Source organism: Tursiops truncatus, chromosome 6 (genome assembly GCF_011762595.2).
Source record: "Tursiops truncatus isolate mTurTru1 chromosome 6, mTurTru1.mat.Y, whole genome shotgun sequence".
Classification (NCBI taxonomy): Eukaryota; Metazoa; Chordata; class Mammalia; order Artiodactyla; family Delphinidae; genus Tursiops; species Tursiops truncatus.
The window spans coordinates 50,130,011-50,142,396 of record NC_047039.1 but is presented as its reverse complement, the minus strand read 5'-3'; the positions used below and the strand labels follow the sequence as shown (position 1 = coordinate 50,142,396).

The window sequence follows — 12,386 nt, the reverse complement described above, 5'->3', positions numbered from 1 at the left end:
AAAGAGTTGATGAAACAGAGAAGTGCAATGGTAATAAAATGATAGTCATATATGGAGTTAAGTCATTACTCAAAAAAAAGCACACATGCACACACCATGTAGTAATGGTTAATTTTCAGAAGAGTGCTGTGGGCTACTTACTGCACTAAGGACTTCATACATATCATCTGAATAGCCTTTATGATGAAGACACTTAGGTTCAAATACGTTAAATGACCTATCTTAGGTGACAGAGCTATCAAAAGGTAAAACCAAGATTTATACCCACGTCTGTTCCACTCCAAAGTCCAAAATCTTTGTCATGATACTCTCCCGTCTCTTATTTGTAAAACCAAGCATGTACTATGTACATATGTACATGCAAGTTTGTGTATATGTATGTATATGCATAGGTATGTATGTATTATTTACTTACAATTCAATAGTAGCTACCTTTTTACCAGACTGGCTGGTAAGACACTCTGTTCTAAGAGGCATGGTGAAATATAAAATATCCAGGATTTAAGCCTGCTTTATGCACACAGTTCTAAAACGGCCAGGTTGGCAACAGTCTCGAGCAGCCTCTATCATCATCTTTTTCATCATCATGTTAACAGTTAACATTTACTGGATACTTAGCAAGCAGCACGACTAAATGCCTTACGTGCATCATCTTATTTTATCTTCACAATAAACCCATGGGGTAGTCAACATCCCTGCTTTACAGGTGAGGGAGCCTAGCCTGAGGTGGATAAAGACATGAGTCTATTTCACACACTTAGTAAGACCTGCAGCCAGAACTCAGTAAGAACCTGCCTTAACTACACTCATATTCTGCCCTAAGCTTTCCTGGCCCGTTTAAAAAGAAGGCAGAATGCTGGCTATTCCACCACACATGAGAGGGGCACTGACCTGCGGGCATCCTGCAGGGGCAGAGGCACAGCTGGGAGCGACTGTTCAGTGGGACTAGTGTCCTAGCTCCCTTCAATCACATGGCCCTAATCAGACGTAAGCTCTCATTAGCGACACGTGGAAAAGTGACCCACTCTACTTTCAGGCCTGGTCCATGAAAACCTCCCACACCACCCCTTCACCCACCTTCTCTTGGGACTGCCACCGGGATGAGGAAGCTGAGGTCCCAGAGAAGGGCAGAGCCATAAAACGGCAGAGGCTCTAAACTACTACTCCTCAAATCCCCTCTGGGAAGAAAGTGTTCACCACCCAGGAACGTCGGCTGGTCTCGCTGAGAAGGAGAAAGAAATTCCTATTGTGCTAGGCCACTAGTATTTCAGGGTTTACTTACTAAAACGACTAACATTTATCCCATTAACTAATCGCTAAAATGTGCTTCCTATCTTTTCCTAAGCATTGAACATGTGCAGAGAAACATGTTTGGCCCCTGATACTGCCCTGCTGTTAACTGGTCGGACCTAGCTCTATGCATAGATGTAAGTGAAAAGTACCAACTGGAATTGGAGTTTACAACTTCATGACTTCATCCACGTTATTTCACCATTTTGCCATTCAAAAGCAAGAGAGGTATAAAGGATTATCTCAATTTTAGAGATGAAGGAACCATGGGTAAGAATGGCACATTTTTCCATATTCACATAAACAATCAGTGGCAGTACTGAGGCTTGAGCCCGATCTTCTTACTCAACAGCCAGGGCCCCCTTACTATCCAACTTGATACCCTTTTATGGACCGAGAAAAGAGCTACTTCGCCTCTGCTCCACTCCCTGCACATGATATAGTCGCAGTCTTACTAATTAGCTATAAAACCTTTCCTTTTATACACTCAATTACAAAAGGCATGTATCCCTGAAAAGGTAAGTCAAAGATGAGCATTTATAATGAAGCATAATTAAGTATTAGATCTAGAGGAAAAGTCTGCGTCGTGGAAATCAGAGAACAAAGGGAACCTGAAACAAGGTGGAGTATCAGGAAGTAGGCAAGAAAAGGAACGCAAAAGAGGAACCAATTTCACCTCATTTTGCCATTAAGCACTTCTCAGGTCTTCTCTGTTTCCCAAACCACACCACTTTGATGCCACAAGACTCTCACATATCACATTCTGGAAATACAGCTTGGTAGTCTTAAAAAACAAAGCCAGAAACCACCCAAACACTGCCCATTGAGTCAGAGACCCACGTTGGAATCAGATTTCAAAATTTCCTCCCTCCAATATTTAGTAAGCACTATTACATGCCAGGCTGGGTGCTGGGAGGTGGGTTACAGTGACAAACAAGAGGTAAGGGGTTCTTACCCTCAGGAAGCTTACAGTACACCCACTGTGCCAATCTGCAGCCTCTGTGATCATGGAAAAGTTACTTGAGCTTCAACAACTACAAATGTTAATTCACTGGCAATATCTACAAGAGGGTGGTATAAGAAAGAGGATTCAAAGAGCGAAACATATGTGAACTTGCTCCGCAAAGGGCTGCTTAAATCCAAGTGTTTGCTTAATATTGATGTTTCCTACCACATGGATACCACAAAACACTTATTCTACACAGACCACTAGCTAGGGGGTGTGTGTGGGAGCTTCTGCCTCTCTTTTTACTGCCCTCAATGGCCCAGCTGCTATTACAGCCTTTGGTCCCCAGGACACCTGAAGAAAGACTAAGGGCCCTTGGACCCACTGAAGTCATTAGATATTCCATGGGTTCCATGGTGAAATGTCAAGCTACATCAAGTGAAGCAGGTTTCTTTACCCATTCATTTAACAAGTACTTATTGAGTACCCTGCCTCTGTGGCGTTCCCGAGTGAGGAAGCCAGGAAAAAAAACATTTTAACAGTTGACTTGATTGATTTTAAATTGTATTGGAGCTTGAGGGATACAGAATCCTGAGATAGAGCTACATGAGAAGAGACCTACGTGGGTTAAGCTGGACTGAAAAGGTCTCCGTGAAAAAGTGGGTGGACACCTAAAGGACAAGGCATTGCCCATGCAGAGAGACGAGAAGGGGAGTCCAGGTAGAAGAATCCACACATGCAAGTACCCTAAGTTGAAGAAGAGTTGAGTGTGTTCAGGAATGGAAGACTTCTGATGAACTTCACAGGAAGAGGCTATGAAGCGGGTAAGGTTGGTGGAAGCTACTTATCTATTCTCAGAAACCAACTTCTCAGAGCCTTTATGATGCTAATGTTATCACTAGGCTCTAAGAAAAGGATCCAGAGTGTAGGTCCGCCTAATGCTCAGGTCGGATCTCCGGAAGACAAATGCACCCAGGATACTCTGGGAAATGTTCTTCTAGAGTGTTGATTGTTCTATTAGTCCTGATTGTTTCAAGACACAGGTGACTTGAAATGTGCATCACTGCTCGTCCTCTCACCAGGCTGCTGACACCTCAGCTAATTATTCAGAGTGTCTGATACGGTTCCCTGAATTCTGGCAGGACTCATTTGCAAAGGAGGAGATCGCCACAGATGGACTGGCGTATGAACCCAGGCAAGTCAGTTACACGTTCAAACTGCAGAGAGACTGTGTGAACACTTGATGTTTAAATGATTAAATTCAACAATGATAATCACCCATATTCTTATATCCTAGGCCAGAGACAAGGAAAATGGGGAAAGAACAGGACACTGCTTTTATTCACTGTGAATAAACGTACTGTGAGATGTAGACTTGAAATACGAACAACTCTTCAGCAGCAGAAAAAAATATCTCATGTTCCGTTACAGTTTGCTTTTTCAGATCAAATTGCCTATTTCCTCCTTTTTTCTGTTTTGTGAGAAAATGCCTAAAATTTACTTCACTTTTCTGGCACTTTCTGAATGAACACTTTGATTGGTACACAGGAGAATACTGGGTTCTTCACCTCTAAGATACTACCTGGATTCTTAAGTCACTGTAGTGCAAGTCTTAGCCAGCTGGTTAGCTTATGAATCACACAGATAATCACATAAGTGAAAAGCAATTTTTACAGAAACAGTACAGGACTCTTGGAAAATATTGCTAGCCCCAAATATATCTGTGCCACCACAATCATCTCCCTTTCTCTTTTAATAACCTCTTCAAACACGCCTGCAAAGGATAGGTTTGAACGGCCAGCTCTTCTTTCCCCCCACATCCCAAAATTCAAAATCAGATCAGACACTGCTATTCTTCCACATTCAAAACTATTTCTGAAACCAGAAGTGGCTGTGTTTATATGTCAGGGATGTAGGTTTGGGCCCAGAGAGAGTTAAATTAATATCCTGGCTTCACCAGTTCAACTTACTGTACATCTTCATTTGCCCAGTAACACAATCTATAGCCAGCTGCTAACCAAGTCAATATGTGGTAAGACTAACAGCCACCCTAACTTGCCTTGATAATTATTCTCCTCTAACTGACATAATATTCAATATACTGTTGTTGAGAGCAATAATGCTAAAATTGATGCCTTGAGGGCTACAAGACAATTGAGTTTTAGCCAGATAAAATGACTTGTACACTAATCGTGCATTATAGGGTTCCACAACCTCTGGACGCACATTTTATAGTCTACCTGCTCAAAAATGTTACATATAATTATATTCAGTCATCTGAGCATACCTTATCATTACCATATATAATTTTAAAAGTACTGGCCAATAATCAAATAACATTGCTTTAGAGAAAAAAAGGTTTATTTCTATAGTCCAGCTCTTGCTTATTGTTTTTCAAGGAAATGAGCATTTTCTCACTACATAAATAACAGTATTGTGTCCTTCAACCTCTTGCTTTTTTCCGAAACCAAGAATTGGTTTCACAAGAAACAAGTAGATGATAAATGCTGAATGACAAAAAGCATCATTTAAATAAAATCCATATGACATCAGTACTACCGATAAAACAAGACAGAAACGAAACCCAGTGTTCCTCGAATATAAAAATCGTCTATGACTTTCTCAAAACGTCAATTTCAGACCCTGAGTGGAGAAAACAGATCACATTAAATTTGAGACTTTCTCAGAATCTCTAAGACATTAATGAAAATTAATTATAATTTTCGCAATTAAGTAATCATCACAATAAGTGACAGTGTTCTTTATTAGGCAGTATTTCAGCCCAAAATAAGAGACTATTAGTTTGTGGTTTTGTTGAATTTTCCTCTGAAATTTAATTTCTCTTGTAATTTTGTATCTTTAAATCCTAGGCCCTCACACAAAACTAAATATGGAGTACATTTTCTACGCCTGTCTTACAGTTATGTGGAAATGCTGAGAAAAAATGAACACCTAAGTAATAATTTCAAGTAAAACAAAGAACAGGCACCGTTCAAGGCAGAACATCAGGACTACAGCACAGAACACTGAGCAGGTTCTGTATTTACTGCCGTCAGAATGCTACGGGACACTGGGTGGTTACGATGGCAATTAATCACAGTCATGCTCGTATCTCTGTGTTTCAACAGTAAGAGATCAAGTGTATGGTCCCGCTATCTCAGGCAAAAATAGACACGTGGACCTGAAATACAGCATTGGTGACAGAACGAAGCATTGCGCTGGAGGCAGTAAAGATGTGACGAGGTCGGGGCATATACTACCCTACAGTTTATAAAGGAAGGAGTGCTTAGCCAAGCTGACAGTGCCATTCAGAAATCTGCAAGAGGTTTGTTCCTTCCTGCAGGGTAGAACCCATCCCAAGCGGACATTAATAATCATGTGTGGAAACAACTGTAGAAAGACGTGGCACTGTGTGTGTCTCCAGATTGGCCTAAGCGGGGATTGTGGGACTGGTTCCATGCTTTGTTCTTCCTGGCCCCTTCCTCCTGGACCCTGCACCGCCTCAGGACCCCCTGATCACCCAGGACTTAACTTTCCACTCACCCCACTGAAACGTCCCCAACCTGGGGCAAATGAGAGAATGCTTGTGAAAGTCTTGTATAAACTGAAAACGTACTATATAATTATTCCTGTTATCAGCACCATCTCATCTTCTGAGGGCCAAATGCCCTGTGCCTTCCAAGTTGACGTCTCACTACGAAATGATTCTACGCTAACTAAAGCAGTCTTGGGAGCAGGCGGGTGAACCTACCTTCCCCCTTTCTCTACTTCCACTCAGCATCCCTCATCCGCTCGCCCTGGCTAACACCCGGTGGTACCACACAGGAGAATGACAGGAGCGTGTGTGTGTTCACGCCAGGTTAAAGCCAGGGCGAGACTCAAGGCCCTCTCCCCCACTCATCACATACCAAGCTGGCAGCCTCACACACAACACAGGGTGGTTCGGGCCATCAACAAGGCTGGCAGAACCAAAACCAATTTTTGTTTTGGAATGGGTCAATTCTCCTGGTATTATCCCCCAAAAGAAATTTCAAAACATCACTTCAGATTCTACCTTCTCCAACTGTGATCTCCTTTGGCAGGAGGGAGTATTTCTTCATCGTCCAGTGTAGTCTTTTTGGATCCTGGGGTCTCCCAACATGCTGCTTTCAAACATTTACCCTTCAAGGGTCGTGGGAAGACAGATGGCCATAAAAACATTTCAGAGGCAAAGTACACAATGCAAAACGACTCATGACATACAGCAAAAAATGATGGAAAAGGCGAGGAGGCTGGGGGCATGGGGAGTGGAGGCTGCAGGCCCTCCGGAAAAGTCTCAAGACTCTTACCAGACCGGAAGTGCCCCTGACACACAGAAGGGGCTCAAGCTGGAGGAACAGGTGCTGTGAAGGCCAAATCTACAACCAGGTTTGCATGTTTTGGAATGTGAGGGTTTACTGATTACAAAAGCAGGGAGTTTACAGAGGTGCTCCTTTGACTTGGATGAAGAAGCAATAAATGGTTAGGGTACAGAGAAGAGACAACCAAGAAAATACCAAACCTACCAAGTAAGCGTGAGAACCAGCCCTACGAAACCCAGATGAAGTGCAATTTCAGATTTTCGCACACCCATCACCCTCCTCCGTACCCTCCCTTTTAGTAGGGCTTCGATAAGGCCTGTTGGGGAAGCCAGGAGGCCCGCGTTGTAGAGAGAGGGAGTTGAATTCAAAAGAATGCAAACAGAGCAACCCTAGGCAACAGGCCACTACTTCCTTTCTAACGTTCACCACTGAGGCCAGATGCCGGCCTGCTGGCCCACAGCTCCTTTCTTCCAATTCCCTGAGCAGCCTGCCAAAAGGACCACGTTAACCAGAATGGGGTGTGCATGCCCGGGCCTGTGAGGGGCAGGAAGGAGGGCAGGTTTGCCGAGGGCTCCTACCCCAGCCCTTCTCCAGCTGGCCCCGACACCGGCTTGACGTCCTCCCCCTACCTGCAGGATGTACCCCCGGACGTAGTCACGCAGGGTCCAGCCCAGGCCGTGCAGGATGTGCAGCACCTCCTCCTGCTTCAGGACGCTGAAGAGACGGTCCAGCAGGATCTTGAGCCTCACAGGCACCGCCTGCGTCCCGTAGAGCATCAGACTGCTGATGTCAAACACCACGTTGGACTGCACGATCTCCACTTGGGTGGGGTGGTAGAGGTGCTGCGTGCTGAGCTTATCCAAGGCTGCGGTGGTCCCGCCAGAGGTCCAGGGGCAGGTGGGAATAAAGAGATAAAAAGGAGAGGGCAGAGACAAAGAAAGGAGAAACGAGTTACCGGAAGTTACAGGGGGCTCCATGTCTAATAGCTGGATCATAATCACAGATGTCTCAGCAGGACTGTGCAATGTAAATAGTGCTCTTCCCACCTCCTCCCGGTTTTGTTTGTTTGTTTTTTTGGATTCCGTGTGTTTATAAATTGCAGACGACAGCAAATACAAAATACATTTGGCTTTCAGGAAGAGAGCCACTGAGGAGGTTTCTAAATGACTGTGGCTGGCGCTAAAAACCTGACTAATTAATTTGCTAATTGAACTATGGCTCAACCCAAGTTACCACGGTAGTCCCCTCCCTGCACCAAAAGAAGGAACACGCACACAACTGCCAACTCAGCCACAAGAGCGGGCTCAACCAGCATCGTTTTTCTGAGTAAGATTCACCCCTTATGATACCTGGATGGTTTGAAAAGGAAAAGAAAGGTGTTCTTTAGACTTACAGGGGAAAAAGGACTAACTCAGAGGGAATAAGGAAAGCTGACCTCTGGGTCGGGGGACTAGTCATTTACCTCAAAGCTGAATTAGCTAAGGGGAATTATCCCAAGACTTAATTCTCCTAAATTCCCCTCTTGCTGTTTAGCTGTTAGTTCAGTGTTCTCTAAAAGTTATACAGGAGAAACAAACAAACAAGAAAAGGAATTCAAGTCATAATTAGGTATTTTATTAACAGCTCTGACAACGGCTCAGTATGAGATGAAACTGGAAAAAAAAGTGACTACAATCAAAGTACAAGAATTTCTGTGTATTTCAGCTGCGTCGTTTCAGCGCAGAAAACTGGGGATGACCATTCTCAGAGTAAATATTTTTAGTGGAACTAATATTTCAACAATTAGGCTTTTTTCTCCTCAAATCTAAGAAATTACATCTCTTCTCCCTAGCTCTGAAAGCCAAGATAAAGCCATACATTCTCATCCCCATCCTTATCTGAGTTACCCGGAACCCTACTGCAGATAATGTGACCACATTTTTCCTCAGTTTCTCTAAAGTGACCCACTAAGATAGTGCTGTCTCACCTACAGGGCTCAAAGAGATGCTGAAAAGATGAATGAGATAACGAATGAGAGGTGCTTTGAACTCCTGAAGAGAACACAAGAGCATTAGCTCAACTATCAGAATTGTACACAGGACCTTCTGAAGATTAAAAGAGAGAAACATGTGAGCCTGAAAGATGGTCATCTAATCTCATGAGTCAGGCAAATGGGTATCAAACAACCACCAGGCTCAAATCCTAACTCTACCTGCAAGCACCCAAGGTTTCTGCAAGCTCGAAACCATTCTTAATACCTTCTCCCCCAACAGCACAGGCTACCGTATGTGTACACTCTGAGCAGCTCCTCTTTTAATACACCGGTATTTCTGCATATTAATGTGCGTATTTAAAAGTGCACGCGAGCACACACTCACACTTTTTAGTATTTCAAGTGTATTTTTTTAGGGCTCCTCCTCCACTCTCGTTTCCTCCTGACTTGTGGTCACTGGAGAGTTCATGTACTCTTGATAAATTGCCTTCTTACATCCACAGTGTAAAGGCCCTTATCATTTACCCGCTGGCTTCATTCAACACATTTACTCCCAGGAATACTTTGTCAAAGAGTTCGGGTTTCCTTGTACTTCATTTCTTACAGCTGATTTGTCTGATCTTTCCTATTCTAGTGGTTAAGTCAACTTTGAATAAATAGCTTTAAAAATTAATTTAACATTTGGGAAAGATAAGGGATTCGCAAGCGCAGGGACTGAAGTCTTCTCTCACTCCACAGGGCATTTAGACAGCAAAAATGCAGGAAAGAGGTATTATTATCCCTGTTTTTCTTCAAGTACAGCTTAACTACTCAGCCTTCTGATGAGTCGCTGCTCTGCTTACAGAAATCCAGCATGCAGGTCGAGGGAAATCTCCTCTTCCGTTTCCCTTTATCAACCTTCCTGGCCCATATCAAGCACTTCTTCACAAAATTATACTGCTGTGAGCACAACAAATATGAAACTGGGAGGGATGAGTAGAGGGGAAATAAAATGACACCAAACCTGATTTTTGTCCATGTGTTCGGCACCTTGTATCTATGCATTAAGTATATGCAGGTGTGTGCACCAGTGTGTCCTAGGGCCAGGCGGAAAGCTGTCACCCCTCTCCCTCTCACTCCTTAAAAAGGGCTGGAAGTTTTAGAAGATGAAGAGGACTAAACTGTTGAGGGCACAGAAACAAAGAGAAGTTGTTCAGAGAATTGAAAGAGCACAGGTGGAACAGGTAAAAGCAAAAGTATTTCCCTATATATGCTTGTGGGACCGTCAGAGAGTGAGAGTATTAAAAGGACATTACTGATTCTTTAGCATGCCACATGTCAAGAAGTAGGAAGACACATAAATAAATAGGCCACATAAATATACAGTGGAGGTCAACAACTTTTTCTGTAAAAGTCCGGACTGTAAACATTTTAGGTTTATGGGCCATGCTCCATGTTTCACAGCTACTCACCTCTGCTACTATAGAGGGAAAACAGAGCAGACTTAAATTAAACTAATGGGCATGTCTATGTTCCAATAAAACTTTATTTACACAAATAGCTACATTTTGGGCTCTGATATGGAAAATGAAGGGGCGGGCCAAATAGTTAAAGAAAGTCAATAGTTGATAAGGAAAAAGTCCCACGGGTGTGATTTAAGCAGCAGTTACCTAGGAGATGAGCCACAGAGGAAGGCTTGAAAAATTAAACTGCTCAGCTTGCAGATGTCAACTGCAAATTTCAGCATAAACATATCATCAAAGATTATGCTCAGTCAAATTTCTTGAATGAATCAAATTTTCTGCTTTATAACTGCTGGATCGTACTGCGTCACCAAGTTGACAACAGCTTTGGGAGGGGACGTCTCCTTGGTCGGCAAAGGGTTAAGTAACAATTTTTAAACTGTCATAATAACAGTAAACTGAGAACTGGACTTCTGCCTAATGTCATGCTCTTCCTATGTCTGACTGGGGGATTCAAGTCTGGATCTCAGGTGGGTTAGTAATATGAGTTGGGCCAATGGGAACGAAGGAAAGGTAGGGCAAGAACCTGTTCAGCAGGATGGAGTGGGAAAATGATGGTCATCTACCTTTATGAGCTATGGACCTAACCATCTGCTAAAATTGTCCTATTTCAATGGTATTGCCAAAATTCCACTTTCAAATGAAATCTTAGCCAGAAATTGGGTATAAAAATATATGAAGGTGAAGCTACTCTTAATAAAGCTCGAGTGAGCATGAATTTGACAACTTCCCACCACGCATTACTCTCTTCTTCCCTTCCTCCTGTGTAAGCATCTCAGTGGGACCCCTAGAGTTCCCAGAAGCACAATTTGAAAAGCACTTGTCTGTACAATAATATGATATCAATTGTTTCGCCTGCCGTGCCTCCCCTTCATTCTGGGAACAGAAACTGGATTTCCCTTCAGGGAACCCCTTTTCTCCTACACTCGTACCATTTATTTCATAGAACAGAATATTCCTGAAGCTAGGCCTGGAAAACCAGTACCTCCCAGTTCCTTGGCCAAAACAACCAGTTTAAGAATGGGCAAGTGGGGCTTCCCTGGTGGCGCAGTGGTTGAGAGTCCGCCTGCCGATGCAGGGGACACGGGTTCGTGCCCCAGTCCGGGAAGATCCCATATGCTGCGGAGCCGCTGGGCCCGTGAGCCATGGCCGCTGAGCCTGCGCATCCGGAGCCTGTGCTCGGCAGCGGGAGAGGCCCCAACAGTGAGAGGCCCGCGTACCGCAAAAAAAAAAAAAAAAAAAAAAAAAAAAAGCAGAAAAGAATGGGCAAGTGACCTAAGTCTACAGAGTGATATTGAATCCAGGCTTTCAGTTAGAAATACTAGGGAGCTCTTCCCTCTTCTTGAAATTTGTAACTGGCAAATATGCTTGGGAATGAGAGTCACATGGAGGACAGTTGAGCCACAGGATGGTCTGAGAAAGACTAAGGACTGACAATGTTGTTTGATCCAGAAGATACAGATATGGCAGTGCCTGAGGGTGGGACCCTCCCAGAATTTTCAGTTACACGAGACAACAAAAGCTCTCTCTCCCCTTCTCTCTCTCTATGTCTGCTTGAGGTAGGATTCTGTAATTTGTATCTAAAAGAGCCTTAACTAAGACAACTACCCTTTTGGGGTGTCCTTCCAGCTAGATAACATGTATTTCAAAGGAGCTGTCAGTGGTCCAACAAGGTATGTTAGTTCCAGGCTAAATGCAATTCACAATTTCTCCAGTGACTGGAATGAGGGTATCCTGAACAATTCATATCTCATACAAATTTGCAAAGGGTGATGGATGCCATCAACAACATTAATAAATAAAAATTATTGTTGTATGGGGAAGGGGAATAAAGGAAATGACCATTTAAGTACTAACTAAATATTAGGCATCATTCTAAAGGGTTACAATAATCTCGTTTAATCCTTTAAAAAACCTTAAAACACAAGGTATTACTATGACTGCCTATTCGGAGATCACAGGTTCCGTGAGGGTCAGTAACTGGCCTAAGGTCACTTAGTTATTTCTCCCAAGAACTTCTTTTTCTACCACACGTTCAGATAAACAGTCAATAAGCAACTCTGGAAACGTGCAAGTCTTCATCAAGTTGGAAGTCCCTAACTCCCAACAATCTGGGCTTCCTGCCCATCACTCTGCTGAAGCAAGCATTTCAAAGGTCACCAACACCTGCCTTACTACAAAACCCCATCGCTTTTCCCTTCATTCTTCTCCATGATCTCGCCATAGCCGCTGACCTGATTGAACACCATTCCTCCTAAAATGCTCTTCTCCTTCATTCATGCATATATGCGTTTATTCACTGGCACTTAACAACTTATCACCAAGGCAGGTACCGC

The 12,386-nt window shown here is 43.4% G+C and overlaps 1 protein-coding gene across 22 annotated transcripts in view; it reads right to left on the bottom strand.

Moving 5' to 3' along the window:
• BNC2 (basonuclin zinc finger protein 2) overlaps positions 1-12,386 on the bottom strand; it is a 428,775-nt gene that overhangs the window by 124,385 nt on the left and 292,004 nt on the right. For 16 of the 22 annotated variants that reach the window (XM_033858075.2, XM_073806104.1, XM_073806105.1 and 13 more), the window contains one exon: positions 7,206-7,441. The exons of 5 other annotated variants lie outside the window; for them this stretch is intronic. In XM_033858075.2, coding sequence (XP_033713966.1) covers positions 7,206-7,441 — 236 coding nt within the window. Of the gene's footprint in view, positions 1-6,290; positions 6,394-7,205; positions 7,442-12,386 lie in introns of those variants that run through there. One more of the 22 variants, XM_073806106.1, reaches the window with a different exon arrangement.